This window comes from Archocentrus centrarchus, chromosome 1 (genome assembly GCF_007364275.1).
Source record: "Archocentrus centrarchus isolate MPI-CPG fArcCen1 chromosome 1, fArcCen1, whole genome shotgun sequence".
NCBI lineage: Eukaryota > Metazoa > Chordata > Actinopteri > Cichliformes > Cichlidae > Archocentrus > Archocentrus centrarchus.
The window spans coordinates 25,494,120-25,512,253 of NC_044346.1; the positions used below are offsets into that span (position 1 = coordinate 25,494,120).

General features: G+C 40.1%; 1 protein-coding gene across 2 annotated transcripts; it reads left to right on the top strand.

The window, feature by feature from the left end:
• The first annotated feature begins 127 nt into the window (after positions 1-127).
• pik3r6a (phosphoinositide-3-kinase, regulatory subunit 6a) lies at positions 128-14,549 on the top strand. 2 transcript variants are annotated; one of them, XM_030739502.1, is made up of 6 exons: positions 128-303; positions 6,111-6,231; positions 8,784-8,857; positions 9,573-9,687; positions 13,270-13,340; positions 13,554-14,549. In XM_030739502.1, exons 1-6 carry the CDS (start codon positions 237-239, stop codon positions 13,664-13,666), a joined length of 561 nt encoding a protein of 186 aa, XP_030595362.1. In that variant the 5' UTR covers positions 128-236; the 3' UTR covers positions 13,667-14,549. The 2 variants fall into 2 exon arrangements, with proteins under 2 accessions (XP_030595362.1, XP_030595369.1); XM_030739509.1 differs by lacking the exons at positions 128-303; positions 6,111-6,231 and adding an exon at positions 7,501-7,721.
• The last annotated feature ends 3,585 nt before the right edge of the window (positions 14,550-18,134 follow it).

An 18,134-nucleotide genomic window follows, 5' to 3' on the forward strand; every position in this document is an offset into this window, starting at 1 on the left:
ACACGCACGCACGCACGTCCTCGCACACACACACACAGACACACGCCGTCACCTGTCGGAGCGGGTGGGGATCACTGGAGCATCTCGCTGTCTCTGCCTCGGCAGGTTGTTGACTGACTGGCGATGACTTAATGAAACACAGCAACTGCAAGATCCTCCCCCTGTAGCTGTCTTTGCTGTCTCCCAGCCTCTGCAACTGGAAGCACACAGAGAATAGGAGAGCAGCTGTTGGACCGATGGATAAGAAGCATCAGTACGGTTCACTGGAGCGCACTGAATGGAGCAGAGACACCAACAAAGCAGGTTATCTAAAAAAAAACAAATGCTGGTTTATAATTAGTTTTCGATACTGTCAGTCATGTTTAAATGACGTCTTAAGTGTGTTTGTGTGTTGTTAGCTACAGTGTCACTAAATTCTCCCGAGTTATCACTATATGTAATCCTTTCATTAGCATTGCATTGCTACAAATAGTCTTTTGTCTTATTTGTGTAGTGAACTTACAGTGACCTCAATGTCTTTCTATATACACACGAATGCATTTGGATTAGATCTTGATACAAAGTTAATAAGCTTAATAATTCTAATGTGTCAAGCATATTCAAAACCAAGAATAACAGCAGGCCTCCTACAAACAACACTGTCTTTTAAATATATTAATATCGTTTTGGGTTTAGTACTTGTTTCGTTTGACACATATGCATTATGTAAAGTTTATGTACTGTGTTTACAAAACTATGGAATCCATATATATGAAGGAATTTGTAAAACACATAATAATAGGCCCTAACGATTTTTCGAGGGCATTTTCCTCGTTGATAAACCAGATCAATGTATTTCTCTAGTGGCAGAACAGGCTGCAACTCTGAAAATGTCAAGAATCCACAGGTGGCTATTGAGTGGCAGTGTGTGTGTCTGTTTGTGTTCTTGCTTAATTAAAAGTAAGGTGAGGTTACTTAGAGACCAGCCATTCAAATAACAGAATAATGGACCACATGCAGGTCTTGGCAGGACACTGGCATCATCTATAGATTAGTAACTGAAATGATAAGTCACCTCGATCCACTCAATTTATGTGTCCTTGTAACATTATTTTTATTACATAAATTAGCGTTTTCTCAGCAAAATGGCCATCAGTCTGTGATAATGATGCCTTTAGGTGTGTTGATTTGTCTAATACCCAAACAATGAATGAAAGAAGACAGAAAACAATGACATTTTAAAGGAAAGTGACTTAAATGATTAATGTGTTATCATAAAAACTTACATTGATTTTTTAAAAATTTGTTTTAATGCAGACTCTCTGTAAAGCCCTATTTTTCCTCTACACTAAATGATTTCCCAGCCTCTTTCTCGCCCCTGTTAGCCTTTTGGTCTCTAATCAGGCTGATCTGTCTGTTAGTGTGATGGTTTCCCTAATTAGGCAAAGAACATATCATGGCAGTGTAAGAGAGAAAGTTGGAGTCAAAAGAGTGTAAAACTGAGCTCATAATGTCATTCACATCTTTAGGGCTTTGGGTGCAATGAGGGGCAGGGTAGGGTAGGAGAGATACAGTGAGGAGACAAAAAGGAAGCTGAGAAAGGAGACAGGGTGTAAAGGAAGTCTAGTGATGAGTCATAACTGCTCAGTGGCAGAATTACTCGTCCTAGAGAGCCTTGACAGCAGAACATATTGTGCCCAATGATGTAGTTCACAATGCATGGACTTTATGTTATTAATAGTCCACATAATGACAGATCTGACACCAGGTCACCATACCATGTTTAACTCAGATAGGGAAATCCCTAAACATGATGAGAGAAATATTTCCATGGTTAAGAAAAAAAACTTCCCAATGTCTGACCAAGTCAAGAAGACTCTCAGAAAGGTGTGAAGGCCTACAATCAAGAGACGCCTTCATGAGTGGAAATACAGAGGGTTTACAACAAGGTGCAAACCACTGGTTATATATAAGAGCGGGAAGTCCAAATTAGACTTTGTTATGGCACAGCCATGTATGGCTGCCAGTGAACCAGGTCACAGGTGTTTATTGATGATGTGGCTGCTGCTTGAAGTAGTAGGATGAATTGTGAAGTGTACAGGGTTATCCTCTCTGCTCAGATTCAGCCAAATGCTGCAAAACTGATCAGACAGCACTTCACAGTGCAAATAAATAATGACCCAAAGCCTACTGCCAAAGCAACCCAAGAGTTTTTCGAGGCATAACAGTGTTTAACTGGAATAAGAGAATCCCTCATCATGTGTAAAAAGAAGCTGGTGTGAGTTTTTGAGTTGGGATAGTGAATTGTGAATGGTTATCTGCTTGCTGGCTGTGGCTGCGATGTGAATGCTTAAGCACAGCGTTTTATTTATGTATAAGAAAGGTGTTGCAGCTGATAAAATTACCATCCTGTGGCTTTATGACCTTAGTGTAATGTGTGGTATGTAGTGTATCCACAGTGTCTCATGTGAGATGAGAATTCGAAGTGTCAGTGACTCTTAATTTGTCTTTCTTTCACTCATCTCTGTGGTGCACTTGTCATTATTATAATCTGACTTTGAATTTCCCATCCAAGAGGCAAAACCGAACACTAACCTACACCTAATTCTAACACCACCACCCCCCCACCACACACACACACACAAAAAAGTAAGTGTGCGGTCCTGTGATCATGCCACACTAAAGTTTCCTCATTTAAATTTTTTGGCCTCATGTCAGTTCCGCCAAAGGTAACTAACAGTGCGTATGCTTGTGAAATGCACACACTGCTGTGACTAACCAAGGTCCCCTGCAAAAAAAAGTTAATTTAACATTATCCACTCCATCGTTGTCAGAATCCAACCCAATTCAATCCAATCTATTTACAGCAGACATTTCACACCTGCAGTTTTGATAGCAAGAAGAGTTGTCAAAGCAGTTAAAGAGGCTGAAACAGACTGGTTCAGTTAAGCACTTACTTTTGTTAAGGACAGAGCCAGGCGAGCTGATTTCCCTGTGCTTCAAGTGTTTGTGACAAGCTGAGCTAATTGCTTCCTGGCTCCAGCTCTGTTAGTTCTGATCCTCTGTACTTGGAAATAAAGTGAAAAGGCACACTGGCTCAAAGGTCAAAATGCTTCTTTTTCTTTTTTTTTTAATTAGGTAGATGCCACAAATTTCTATTTTTTCCTGTCTTAAAATGAGAGAAGAAGCAGATTGTTGAGAAATAGAGAGTACATGGAAATACAAAAGGCCAGATGTGTGTGGAACCAACTACCATGCCAATTAATATTTTCTTTTGCTAATGGAAGGTTTCCAATTTCTATTTCTAACTTTAAATTAAGGTTATACGCTGTCTTAATATTCAGGGTTTTTTTTGCACAAAACTGTTATCATTAACATATTAGAAATAAATGTGAAGGTGTGAGTAATGATTTTTTTTTAATGAATTTGATGCCATTAACAGTTTAATACCACAGCATGTCAGTCAGTGCTTTCTCTTCCTTCCTCAGCCTGTCAAGCTTGTCTTGATGCCACCGTCATATCAGACAGATTTGAATCAAAGTACATAGTGTCTCTATCCAGCACGAAGCCCCCCCCAAGCTGATCTTTTATGACAATGTGAGCCCATGTAAACCTGCAGTTATCATGAGGCACGGTTAATGCTTTTACCCTCAAGTCACCCTGGAGTTTGAATTTCTATTCTGCCTTTTTGTCAGGGTAGTGCAGAAAAAGTGTTATCACTGCACATTGAACCTAGTCAGTTCTGCTTTCTCCAAGGCTAATTGAGGCTTGAATAGAGATTGCATACAAGAGCTCCACTAAGTAATGGTGTATATATAGAAAGGCTTCAATGACCCCAATAGCGAACAGGGACAGACTGTCACATGTGGTACTGCTTTCTCCCTGGCTGTGTCCCTCTCAGCCCATGATTTGGGGATACTTTCTGCAGGGAAGTGGCAGGAGTACACCACGACTACAGTGATAAAACGAACAATTCAAGATGAGGGGTGATCTGTTTCAATCATAAAATTGCAGTAGCTATCATCACTGGTCTTCAGCTATCTACTTTTAAAAGGGTCAGCTTGGATCTCAATTTTGTATAAAATTTTCCTTGTGGAGTTTGATTCTGCTAAAACAGTTTTAATAGAGCTTTGTTGCAGTTTAATCTTTGATTTAGCCACTGTTTATTAGTTGATTTCAATGCAGGTGCTTCTGCTGCACGCAGTGCGCAACAGCTGCACTGCACTGATGTCTTTTTTTAACATACAAATCATTCCAGGCACTTTGGGATGGATTCAATAACAAGAATTGCAGAAAACTTTACAAATTTGTTTTGTTGCCTTATGTTTTAGCTTTTCAATTGAACTAGAGCCCGACAGATATTGGACTTTTTTAGTACCCATATTTGGTGATTTAAAAAGCCAATATATGGGTCGATATATTTTTTCTTTCAGAAACGTGAAACATAAACAGAATTCCCTAACATTTGTCATGTGTTATTATTTATGAGTCCTTGCGAAGAGAATAAGATAATGCAGTTCAAAAATAATCTTGTTTTATTATCACAACAATCGTGGATTGTTTGTTTATGTTCTGCCCAACTCTATTCTGATCAACTGATGTTGTTGCCAACAGGGAAGTTGTAGAGTGCCATCTAGTGGACAAGCTATTCAACATCAACATTCATAGCAAGGTTCAAGGTTTTTTCCCCATCGCTTCCTTACTTTTTAAAATTTTCCCTTATCTGTCATTATAAATGCCGATACAGATATATCAGAAGTTTTGTTTGAAAGCACACAGTCCAAAGGAGAGAGACAGATTTGATACAGAATAACATGTAATATATTTCTTTGTTGCATTGGACTATTTGACTGCTTGAGAGCAAATCTCCTGTGTGCACTTTCCACAAGTCCAGTGTACTATGAAAATAATTGGTGAATCATTTTATTGTTTCCATGAACATTTAGTAAGCAGAAATTATTCAGTGGCTGGTACTTAATTATTAAAGGCCTTTTTCTCTCTGATACAAGTACATGAATTCTAGTCCTTGCATAAGAAGAATATCACACATTCAAACACCTGCAGATTGTAAATTAAACAAGAAGCACTGCAAGAGTGCAAATCTCAGCCAAGACAGCTCACTTTCTGGGCAGTATCTACTTCTAAGGAAATATTATTGCATTTTTTATATATTAATTCTTTTTAATTGTACTTTAAGAAGTTTGTAGTGCAGTAAAAATCAGATAAGAGTGGCATGACAGATGTTTGCTTTGATTACACAACCATTATGTAGGAGTAGGTAATGGATAATAGGTACTGATTTGTAAATAACTGGACATGAATAACTTGAGCTTATTATATAATATTTATCATAGTATACTACAGTATATTTCTAACTAACTAGGCAGCTCGTTCTCTTTCTCTTGACAATACTTTATTTAAAGATATAACACATTTTGGCATCAACTTGAAAGAAAGGCAGATGTGAAATGTAAAAGGGAGATCAGAGGTCAAATGTGACATGATATTCATACAAACTATAATGTGATATTTAGAATCGGAGAGGTCAGAAGTCAGATGTAACACAATATTTAAAATTTTTATATGGTACTTTCTATATGTAGAGTGCATACTTTTTCTCTCTTTATGCCTAAAAGATGGCAATTAATGGCTAAATGAATTCTTTGTACAGCAGAATGAGGCAGTGCAGACAAAACTGCAGTGGAAGGGGCTGACAACTATCTTACTTCCTGGCCTAAGCCATCATGCAATTAAAGTGTTTCTGTGTGTGCATAGATTTGTGTGTGGGGGGACAGCCATGCAAGTTGTGCCAGCCACTGACACGTGGTAATTTGGCTGTGACACTCAGTTCCTTATCTAGCGGCAATTTCTGCTGCTGCTGTTTGTACAGTTTAAAATGCAAATTCATATGCAGTTACTATTCTGAAGTGCTACTCCAGATCTTTTATTTATTTATTTTTTAAAGTGTGTACATGCATCACCTATGTCTGTATGGCATTTATAAATCTACTGAGCAGTTGATCATTTGAATGCATGGTTAGGCATGTTGCATTTTTGTCCAATGTGTGGACTTGTCCAGAATTCAGAGAGACTAAAAGCTGGCTTTCACTTTCTCTTCCTCTCTTTTTCAGAGGATGACGTGGTGTCCATGGCAGACTCCACCATCACTGTGGATGACATTGAGGGGGAGCTCTTTAAGATTGAGAGGATCAGGGATATCCTGGTCAGGAGAGAGTCAGAGCTCAGATACATGTGAGGACTCAACAACAACAACAACAACAACAACAGTGCTTTCACTTGGTGTCATGACTGCTGTTGAGCAAAAGTATCACAGATTTGTTTGTTGTGGGTGTGAGAATTCATCGCTAGTCAGATGTGAGTTATTTTGTCAGCATGATTTGGTTAAATTTGCACATCAGAATGAATGAAAAATTGAGATACAACTGCAGCATTTAATCAGACCTTAGAATTGAGCCAGGAGGGTCTCTTTTTAAAATCTAGATCTAAAAGATAATTACACTATATATATATTGGTCATTTAAGTCTATAAAATGCATTTAAAGTCATTTATGTCTTTTTTGGTAAGATCATGCAACAATTTACATTCAGAGCAATCAGTAATTCAAGAATGTGCTCTTTCTGTATTCTGCAAGGCAGGAAGTAAGGAAGTGAAGGTTGCATGATGCTGCATGAGTGTAAATATCCATCTTGGGCTCAGTTCACATTTTAGAAGCTGCCAAGCTTTGAAGTTTATCTGCCTCAGCTTCAGGTAGGCTTAGCTCTGAGCATAATGTTAAGACTTTGTTAACATGCTAATGTTAGCATACATATCTAATCTTTGATCTATTTTTGCTGGTGCATGAAAGATTAAACCAAAACTTTCATGGCAATCTAGCCAAATTTGTCCTCCAGAACTCCCTAAAAAAAGATGCACTGATTGATGGAGTGGCATAAATTTACTTGCATATTCGAATTCAAATTTGCAGATGCAGCGCTGATAAAGAGATGCCATTCTTGAAACATGGATGTGTGTGTGTATGTTTAGTTTAGCTGCTTTAAATGCACCTCCATCTTATTTGTGATTGGTCTAATGGTTGTCTACATCAGTCCTGGAGGAGCACATGTAGACTCTGTGGTAAATTTGAACAAGATGAAGTATTCAGATTTTTTAAAAGTGCAGTAATTAAACTAAACAATCCATAAACAAAAGCTAGCACATCACTAGAGAATCATTGTGATTATTTTCCTACCAAGAGCACTGTAATCATTTAGGGCACTTTTCTATCAGAAATAAATCTTCAGGCACAATTGCTCACTATTCTCTGTCCATATTTCTGTTCACCCACACCCCAAGCTGGCCCCCATTAAAATTTCAATGGCTCCACTACAGCTTCCACAAAGCAGAATAATGTATGGTTATTTATTCACATACTCCTCTGAAAGACAGGCAGTTGCCCTGCTCAGATGGCAGGGGGGATGTGGGAGTAGCGTGTGTGGAGTAACAAGTAAATGGGAGTAAGATATCAAAAGTGTGGATAAGGAGGAGATGGAAGGATAGAGATGAAGACTAGAGTAATAATTTGAAGCACCTTTTTTTTTCTCAGGGATCTTCAAACAAACAAATACCAAGATATGTTTTCTTCTAGTAGATTAGGTTTCTATTCCAAATTCTGTGTATTGGCCATTCCCATGTCTGCAAATATAAGGATGGGATCTTACATGACAGATAGAAGAGCACAATGGTGAGTCTTTCTTTCTACTGACAATGATGAATCTGTGAAATATGTGTGATTGTGTGTGTGGCCTTTTGTGAGCCTGTATGTGTGTGTTTCTTAATAAAAGTCGGTTGTTGGGATATGGGGTTCATGTGATGGCCTCCAGCTTGGCAAGGAAGGCACGTAGGATCTTCCATCCCACCTCACTATCAGTAATGATCCACTCACACTGAGTCTGTGAAGGGTCATGGAAAGAGAGAAGGGCTATCTGGCTCAGACCTGCCCCAGGGATTTCTGCTCAGAAAAGATTGTGTCACTTCTTTGTGAAATATAAGCTCAATCTCAAGCTTTCTCTGTCTGAATTCCATTTTTCCGATTCAGAAGTGAGGCAAGAGTTCACTCCTGTTTGCACGTATACCGTCATCCATCCCCACGAATCTAATTTTAAGGGTTATCCACAGCTTCTCACAAGGGTTGAGGCCAGACAACCATGATGACCACACTTTTATTCACATGGCAACCGGGGATTCAGTTGTGTTTTTTTTTTTTTATTTGGGAGGCACAGTTCTTTCTATTTTATATCATGGCAGAAAATGGTTGGTTAAGAACGCCATATGACTTGATGAGGCCATTATCTCATTTTCTGGTGAGATGTTAAGTACAGACAATGCCTCCTTCTTGCTAATGGTAATGCCTTGCTGAATATCATGAACATTCAACCATCCATAGCATCAAGTGTAGCATAGCATTCCCTTTCTGAGCTTTGGTTAGGGGTGGCCAGGATGGAGCTTTACACACAGGCTCTGGAGAGACTGGAGGATTTTGCATTGAGAGCTTCTTTTTACTCCAGAGACACCATCAGTTCATCAGATAATGCCAGTTAAAAATATATGGATAAAACCTTATGAATAAAACAAGCAAAAGCTGTTAGTAAAAAAACACAAGATTTATTGACGTTACTTGAAAAATGCTGTTGGAACTTGTAAAGTATAAAGTGTTCTGATGCTCATCATCTGCAGAGCTTACACAAGTGCTTCTTTTTCTGTTTATGTTTGCACATGTTTCTTTTATGCCATCATACCTGAGCAGGATGGATGACATTCAGCTGTGCAAAGAGATTACTCGTCTGAAGAAGGAGCTTCACAAATTAGTGTCCATACCAGGTAGAAGTCCTTTGGGTATTCATGATTGCTGCTAATGGACCAAAACAAACAAACAAAAAAATCATTATGACATTTTGGGGAATTAAGTATGTTAACTCTGTTGCCAAGAACTGGATGAGTAGATCAATTCCACTCTCACAGCTGCATATGGAGCTGGAGCCAGCAAGTGCTTCGCTATGTTAGCATAAAGAGCCAGGAGACAGAGAGGGACAGGCAATTTTTAATATTCATGCCTTATCTAAAATCACTGGTTTGGTTATGGCTTAAGATAAACAATCTGAAATGTAACAACAGAGATGTAAAAAGAATTGCAGACATCTTCTCTGATTCTCCAAACCTTCTGTGAAGTGTTATTTCTTTTAGGTACAGATGAAGCAATTTACAGTCAGTAAATTAGTCACTGATGGTTGACTAAGAACTCAACTGATGGTAGGTGCATTTTCTTAAAAAGCTTGATAAGGCATTTCCTTTGCTTCTGGTGTCTATGTTGAGTTGAGCTAATCACCTCCTGGCCCCTGTTCTGTCTATCTTTTGGCTCGATATGATCAACTGATTGTTAGATTGTTTTTCATATCTATTTATATCTATCTATATTTTTGAATGTGCTTCATTATAATTAGACATTCATTCATCTGTATATAAATAATAATATATTACTTACAGTAGTTTATGTGGGACATTATCCTGACACTCATCTTCTTTTGTGCCATTCCAGATAATGACAAGTCCAATGATGACCGGCAGAAGGAAGAAGAACTGCTGCAGCAGATCCAAAAGCTGGTAGAGACCAGAGATTTCCTAGTGGATGATGTGGAGTTTGAACGTCTCAGGTCTGCTTCTACCTCCATGATTTATTACAGATGGCCTAGACTGGAGTCCTTCGGTCACCTGTACACATTAATTCTGAGTGAATAATGAAAACAAAGCAATCCTAATATAGATGCAGTGCACATACAACACTCATGCAGTTTCATGGAAGTGTACATGGGGAAAGAGTTTGATATGGGAATGGTTTTTCAAATCATCCCTCCATAACATCTTTATAATAACTGACAAGCCACAGATTGGCATGTCCTCAGTAGTCACTAATGCTGATCATTTTTCTCTCAGTTCTGCATCCTAAATAGGCATGTCTCCACAAAGCAGCTCTTTTGCTTCCCATGAAAAAAAACGGAACGTTTCCTAGGGTACAGTGCTGTGAGAGCGTGAGCCGCAGAGTACACAGCAGAGAGCCATTTCAATTAAAGATGTGACAGAGTGAGCTCTGCAAGAGGAGCAACTGGTTAGCTGGCTGGTTAAAAAAAAAAAAAAAAAAAAAAAGGTTCAATGAGCCAACTGATGTAAAAATGATTATTATGCTTACCATAGGCATTAGGTGTATTAGGTGCCTTAAGGACAAATGCACCTAAACTGTCCATGTCTGGGGTTTTTAGACATTTTGTCTTGGAGTTAAAAAGATTATGAATCACTCTCATCAACTTCAAGTTTGTCCATTTTGCAGCAATAGAAAAAAACGGTCCTAAAAATGTTGCTTTTAATGTGAAAGCTCTACTTATGTAGCATATTAATTCTCACAGGTTCAAACACCACCAAACCTCCCTCTCCCTAGCTGCCTCCTCCAACTTATCTAGGGGTTCCCTGGCCAGCCAAGAGATATAATCTCTCCAGCATGTCCTGGGTCTACCTTGGGGCCTCATCCTGATAGGACATCCCCCTGAACACTTCACCCAGGAGGTGCCTGGGAGGCTTCCCAGTCAGATGCTCAACTGGCTCCTTTCGATGTAGAGGAGCAGTGGCTCTACTCTGAGCTCCTCTCAAATGACTGCACTCTTGACCTTATCTCTAAGGGCGGAGGCCAACCACCCTTCAGAGGAACCTCATTTCTGCCGCTTGTATCTACAATCTTGTTCTTTCGGTCACTACCCAAAGCTCGTGACCATAGGTGAGGGTAGGGACGTAGATCAACTGACAAACTGACAGCTTCTCTTTTACACTCAGCTACCTCTTCACCATGACGGACTGGTGCAGCATCCGCGTCACTGCAGCTGTGGCCCCAGTCTATTACTTAAGAGGAGCTGAGCTGTCAACTGATAACCACCTGGTGATGAGTTGAATCAGGTGGCAGGGGAGGATGCTGCACAGACCTAGTGCAACCAAATGAATAATGAGGGAGCACTGGAAACACTTGTCAAAGGTCCCAGTCTGTGAGATCTTCAACTCCCATCTACAGCAGAACTTCAAAACTATTCAGAAGATGCACCATGTTCTGCACCTCCATTGTTAAGGCTCCTGCACAGAGCTCTGGCTGCAAGGTGGTTGGTGCCTGTCGTGGTGGTCATGATGGCTCGCCCATAAGTAGTTAAACAACTCCTTGGTGGCAGGGCCCCTGAGGTGGATGAGAGTTGTCCTGAGTTCCTGAAGGCTCTGGATGTTGTAGGGCTGCTTTGGTTGACATACCTCTGCAAAGTCACATGGAGATCTGGTGTAGTGCCACTGGATCGGCAGACTGGGGTAATGGTTCCCATCTTCAAGAAGGGGGACCGGAGGGTGTGCTCTAACTATCAGGGGATCACACTCCTCACCCTCCCTGGGAAGGTCTATGCCAGGGTGCTGGAAAAGAGAGTTTTGGATTCAGGAGGAACAATGCGGTTTTCTTCTGGTTGCAGAACACTGGACCAGCTCTTCATCCTCTCAAGGATATTCGAATCTGCGTGGGAGTTTGCCCATGCGTCACAGGTGTTTTGTAGATCTGAAGAAAACATTCAACTGCGTTCCTTGGGATATCCTGTGGGGGGTGCTACAGGAGCATGGCGTGTCTGGCCTGTGTTACAGACCATTCAGTCCCTATACATCTGCAGTGAGAGCTTGGTCCGCATTGCCAGCAATAAGTCAGACTCATTTACAGTAAGTGTTGGACTCTGCCGAGGCTGCCCTCTGTCACTGATTCTGTTCATAATTTTTATGGACAGAATTTCTGGGCGTAGCCAAGTGGTGGAAGGCTTCCGCCTTGGTGGCCTCAGAACCTCATCTCTGCTTTTTGGGGGTGATGTTGTCCTGTTGGTTTCATCAGATGGTGGCTTCCAGCTCGCACTGGTGCAGTTCGCAGCTGTGTGTGAAGCACTGAGTATGAGAATTCGCTCCAGATTTGAGGCCACGGTCCTCAGCTGGAAAAGGATGGAGTGCCGAGTTTAAGTATCTTGTGGTGTTGTTGACGAGTGAGGGGAGAGGAGAGCGGGAGATGGACAGGTTCAAACACTTCATATTTAATTTGCATGACTTGAAATCTAATGTTGCCCATGAGTAGACAACCACGTGTAGCATAATAAACGTGTTTTTAGGTTTCATCTTCGCTCCCCCTTCGGTCCTCAGAGTGTAGCAAACAGTTTGTGTGAGCAGTGCTTTCTGCTAGCAGCTGATGGCATGCTGTGAAAAAAGCTGCAGGGCTGCTAGGAAGGTGAGAGGCAGGAAGAAGGAGAACAGCAGTGCGTTAATGGGTCAGAGAGAGGAGAGGATGTATGTGACAGCGCCCAAGGTCGTGTTGTCAATGTTCATAAATATAGAGATCTGTCTTCTGTTATTTTACTTTTTGTAAATCATGACTGTTCTTCACAGGAAAAAATCTCTCTGTGGTTTTTACCCTAGAGTTTTTATTTTAAACAAAAAGCTTTGATTTCTTTAACAAAACATACTGCACTAGGAATCAATGGTAAATGGTAAATAAACTGGTTCTTGTATAGCACTTTTCTACTCTACTTGAGCACTCAAAGCGCTTTATGCAACGTGCGTCCTTCACCCATTCACACCCACTCATACAAGCAGTTTTTCTATGCCTAAGTACTTTCTAACATTCACAACAGCATCAGAGAGTAACCTGGGGTTCAGCATCTTGCCCAAGGATACTTTGGCATGCAAGACTGGAGCAGCCACAGATTGAATCACCGACTGACCTGCTCTACCTCCTGAACTACAGCCACCCCAGTAACATGGTCATTGATATTATAATCAATGTACAATATACCAGTACATGTAACATATATCCATATAAAACAAACCCTGCACAGATCCAAATTATATACACTCATATGCATCTAAGGCTCTCTTCCAATAATAAGAAAATGGGACTGCTAGATTTTGCACTGAGAGTAAAGAAACTTTTGCCAGGAAATCTTAACTACCAGAGGTGTATTAGCTCACTTGCCTAGTGGGTGTCTGGAGAAGATGTTTCATGTATCTGCTTTAGTAAAAATCAGCTTTCTAGATTTTTAAAGAGTTTATGGGACATAAATGTACCCATACACCTTTTTAAATTACTTCTGGAACAGGAGGACTTTTAAGTCGGAAGACCTTTGCAATTTGTGATGTTTTAATTTGTAATTGCGGTATTTCTTATCACAGTTTATCCATTTTTACAGGGAGAAAGAAGAAGATAAAGAAATGGCAGATTTTCTGAAGTCCAAATTCCCAAGAAATATGAAAACGACAGGTAAACTGAAATGTTGGCTTTCCTGAAAGTATAAAAAAATAACCACGTTTTAGGAAATTCTGATTTTTTATTTATTTATTTTTTATACATTGTAAACCTGAGTGTTCTTGCTGTATGTGTGTTTGTGTACACATATTGTACTGTACTGGTACTGTATGTTGATGTCTTTTGTCGTACATACTATACAACACGATTCATTGTGCTGTATTCCAGGTGTGCCAACCAGGAGGACACCAGCCAGGGCTCAGCAGACCTCTTCGCCCTTCACCAAGACAGGACTCAGCCTCCTGAGAGAGTGCTGCAGCTTTACATGCTCCGTCATGTAGACTAAAGCCAAAATAGAGGGCCCCTCTGCAGGGCCCTCCGACAGAACTCCATATTTTCAGTTTTAGCTGTTCAGTCTGAGAAAGACTTTAACGCATGGGTGGAGCAGTGACAGTGTAGTGTGCCATCCATCCCAGGAACCCAGGAAGCAATGTCTTTATTTATTTATTTTTTTACTGTGTTTCTGCTTTACAAGTCAACCCAGTATATCAGACAGGGATTGAAGGACAAAACTACATAGCATTAGTCGTGTGTGTATTGGAAGAAAAAAAATGTTATCTCCTCAATATGTTTGCATGAACATTATAATTTCCATTATGAATTCTACAACACTAGTGAAAGTGGCGTTAATCGGGACTTCTGTTAGGATGAAGTTGCCTGTGATCTGACTCCAAATCCAAACAATATGACCTTTTGAAAAGTGGTCGTTTGTGACAAAGAGCAAGTATTTTATCTCACTCCACTTATCTTAAAGTATCGTGAAGTTATAGCCCCCTTTTTATATGTTGCAATGTCCTTGCATAAAAACTTCAGTGGTCTACACCATGTTTTGAAGCTTGCTTTTGTGTTTGCAGAGAAGGTCTTGTGAGTTTTTTTGCTAGGAATAAGGTGTTACAGTGTGAAATCCAGCATTCACCTGTGTGAAAGTATTTGGTGTCAGTGAAGAGGAAAACTTTCTTTTAACAGGAAGAAGCCTCTGTCTGAACCAGGCTCAGGGAGGGTGAGAGGGTGGTTTGACAAGACAGGTTTCGGTGAAAGGAAAATGCATTCAGGTGTTATAGGTTTTGACAAGGATGACTGAGTAGTTAGCCCTTTTGAAAAAATAAAAATATGCTAAGTTTTCAACAGATGCACAAGTTAACATTAGCAGTGTTGTGCTTTAGCGAGACACAAAGCCATACATATATGGCTTGGGGGTGGTGGTGGTGGGGGGGGGGGGCAGCTCTTGTAGATAAAGGTCTTCAGTGCACAATGACTCATATATATACAGGACATGGAGTCCATGGATGCAGTGGCCAATTAAGATATCTTGCATCTCTTTGCGTTGCAAAAAAGAGATGTCACCATGGAAACCTTGTTTAACCCATATCTTTAGAATGAGACAGTGAGGAAAGTTGGATGGATCAGAGAGATGAGACTTCAAAGATGTTAGACATCCAAAGGCAATTGTTATCATGAAAGGCAGGCAGAGGACAAAATAATATTGTTAATGCAACTTCCATTATTATTTTTTTTAAATATTGGATTACCAAGGGACCTGAATCTCCCTCACACGCTTTCAGATCATCTAAAAAACAGAGATTACGTAAACACAAGGATGTTTTGCTCAGCTGGAACGTAGTCATGTCGAAGATAAATGTCTTTAAGGTAGATTCAGTTTGAGAGCCTTAAATCTATCTAATTGGTATAAATGATCTATTTCTCAGGCAAGCTTTCAGTTCTTTTCTGGACTTTGAAATGGATACAGCTGGCTCTTCACTTCAGTCTCTGGGTCTTTTGATCCATTTCTGCACTGTTACAGAGGCTCGGGGTCATATATCACTCAGCAACCACGTCTGATTCAGTCATGGAAGTGTATGCCAGTAATATTAAAATACCGTCTGTAGCATCCAGCTTAAAAAATGATGTAGCAAGAAAAGTTAACTGTAATATGGATTGATGGGAGTAATGCATGAACAGAATGACAATGTGCACCATTTTGAAACTAATGTTTTTGGGGGTGTTTTGTCATAAAGGTTAGCTGACGTATGCTAATATACAAATTCAAATGTCTTGGAAAGGAATCATCATGCCACCTTTCCTTTCATGCAGATTTTGCCTTTGTAAGTTGGTTCCTATGGTTGTGCTGCAGGGCGATAAATAAAGCTCTTTGCTCTACAAAGACCTTCATCTCTTTTGTGTTGAGACTTTGAGTGTGTGTCATGTCTCCTATTTCAGTTTTCACATTTAGACATAAAAGTAGCTCACCAACTGAGAATGAATGCGACATGCCCAGACTGTGGATTCAAGAATTTTCTGTGAAGAATTCTTGGAAGATGCTACGTCACTTCTTGAGTGAGGCAGAGTGTCGCAGGAGAGGGAGTCACAGAGAGAAAATGATCGAAGAAGCGAGGTTTAAGTAGCTGAAAGCAGAGGAGATGAAGAAGAAGAGAGAAAGCCACTGGGAGGGTACAGCGTTAGAGAGGTGGTCTGATCTTCACTGTTAGTCATCTTGAGTGGAAACAGTGTGATTTCTCACAAGGACAGGTCTCAGTGTGCACCACCTGAAAAGGGCATTAAAATACTGTAATCACATAGCCCTTGTGCGTATGAGTAGATAGTACACATGTGTTTGCACATGTGTGAGAATTAAAGAGAATGAGTGAATGTTTGTTTACAGTGATGTAAACGTTCTTGGTTCTGTGCCTTAGAAGATAATGATGATAGTGAACAATATACAGCCGCTGTCACTGCTCAATGACTGTGTTTACTGTGATTATACTAAGCTATAACATCCTCATTTTGTTCATTTGGGTGTCATAGATAACAAACTTTGCTGGATTCATCTTAGTAAAATTACTAAAAGAGGACTATGAGGACTTGATTTCAAGTTTTCTGAAATGAATTTGAAGCTTAAGCACATGTTAGAAGGATATAATCTTTTGGTGGAGATTTTATGTGATGAGTGAAACTGGTCATTCAGTTCAATTTTGTTTTAACAGTTGCCTCAAGGGGATTTATATTTTAAGGTAAAGAAGTGAAAACTCCAACAATATGACAATTCTCTAATGGCAAGCACTTGGCAACAGTGGTAAGGAAGAACTCCCTGTTACCGTAATAGGAAGAGATGTCTGGCAGAACAAGCTCAGAAAAGGGCAACCATTACAGGGTGAGGGGAAAGAGAATAAAGGCGATTACAGAGCGATAAGGACAAGGACACTCCATGGCAGCAGTTGTTCTAGTGGTTAAAAAGGCTTCTGGCAGAAAAAAGCCAGGGGTTAAAGTGGGATTTGGCAAGAAGGGGAACCCTAAAATTGGTTGTAGTGGCTCAGTGTGGTGAAGAGGACCACAACTGAGGGTCATTTCTGTTGTGAGCTCCAGTAGATTTCCTTTGTGTGCAGGCTTTGATCAGCTGACCTGTCCTACTGCTGCTCTGAAGTTTACTGCTCTTTGTGGATGTACATAACTGAATTCAACAAGATGCAACCGAGTATTTTTTGAGTTTTTGAAGTGACTTTTATATGTACTTTATTTATACAGGTAAAAGGTGTTGTTGAAATTAAAAATGTCTTTTTCTAGACTCATCTGGCCAGGAGGGCAGCAAATATAAAGAATGCATATATTCTTGCCTCTTTCATCTATTTGTATGCCCCAGTGAAGCATACACTAATACGACTGTCTTTTTGTTATTGTTCCCCACATTTAGGCTCAAATTGGTTTAATGTTTGAAGGTGCACAAACCTAAAGTAATGAGCCCACTTTGAAAGTGTAAGGACTAGAAAGTACAGATATTTATGTTAAAATGTAGATGTAAAAGTAAAAAGTTGTTGGAAAGATAAATACTCAAGCAAAGTACAAATGCCTGAAAAATCCCCTTAAGTACAGTAACTAAGTATTTGTACTTCGTTACTTCCCCAAGTTGTTCCCAATACGTTCATTGGAGTGTGATTGTGTGTGAATATTAAATAGAAAGGGGCAGCATGCTTGTGCGGGGTTAGTACAATGGACAAGAAGGTCTTGGGTTAGAATCCAGCATGTGGCCGGGACCTTTCTGCATGGAGTTTGCATGTTCTCTCCATGTCTGCGTGGGTTCTCTCTGGGTACTCTCGCTTCCTCCCACAGTCCAAAGACATGCAGTTAGTGGGTTTAAGTTAATTGGTGATTCTAAATTGCCCATAGGTGTGAATGAGTGTGAATGGTTGTCTGTCTCTCCGTGTTAGCCCTGCGACAGGCTGGCGACCTGTCCAGAGTGTCCCCTTCCTCTCACTCCATGGATGGATACTTCCCACCTCTGGTGTCTTTGCAAGGACACAGAGTGGGACTGAATAAAAAGGACAGATAGGAAATGAAACCCACTTGCTGCCATGGATACCACAATCTCTCTCTCTTACATGCATACGATCACAAATATCATTTATTTTACTATTTCTTACTTACATAGCAGATGAGAAAAATTAAATGTATCTATCACATTTCTACTAGTATCACCAGGGATATTTTTCCATCATTTTATTTGCCTTGTTTATTACAGCAAAAGATACATAAATAGACAAAGTGCTTAAGGGCATAAATAACAACTGGGCATGCATGCAAATACACACACACACACAAAATACTATTGCAAAATGGGAAAATGTGTCTGGGGGAAAAGAAAGTGCCCAAAGGCAGAAGCATGGTCATTAAAGACAGCAAGAAAAGTTGAGAGGAGGCATTTTAGAGAGCTGTCAGATTGCCGCTAAAAGGAAAAGCTCCTCGTGTTGCTCAGTGGTC

Bases quoted from the DNA above. Each gene is read 5' to 3' on its own strand.
- pik3r6a (XM_030739502.1), top strand. From the start codon at position 237: ATGGATAAGAAGCATCAGTACGGTTCACTGGAGCGCACTGAATGGAGC. The intron at 6,232-8,783 runs GTGAGGACTCAA...ATACCTGAGCAG, and splicing joins GAGTCAGAGCTCAGATACAT to GATGGATGACATTCAGCTGT. The intron at 13,341-13,553 runs GTAAACTGAAAT...GCTGTATTCCAG, and splicing joins AAGAAATATGAAAACGACAG to GTGTGCCAACCAGGAGGACA.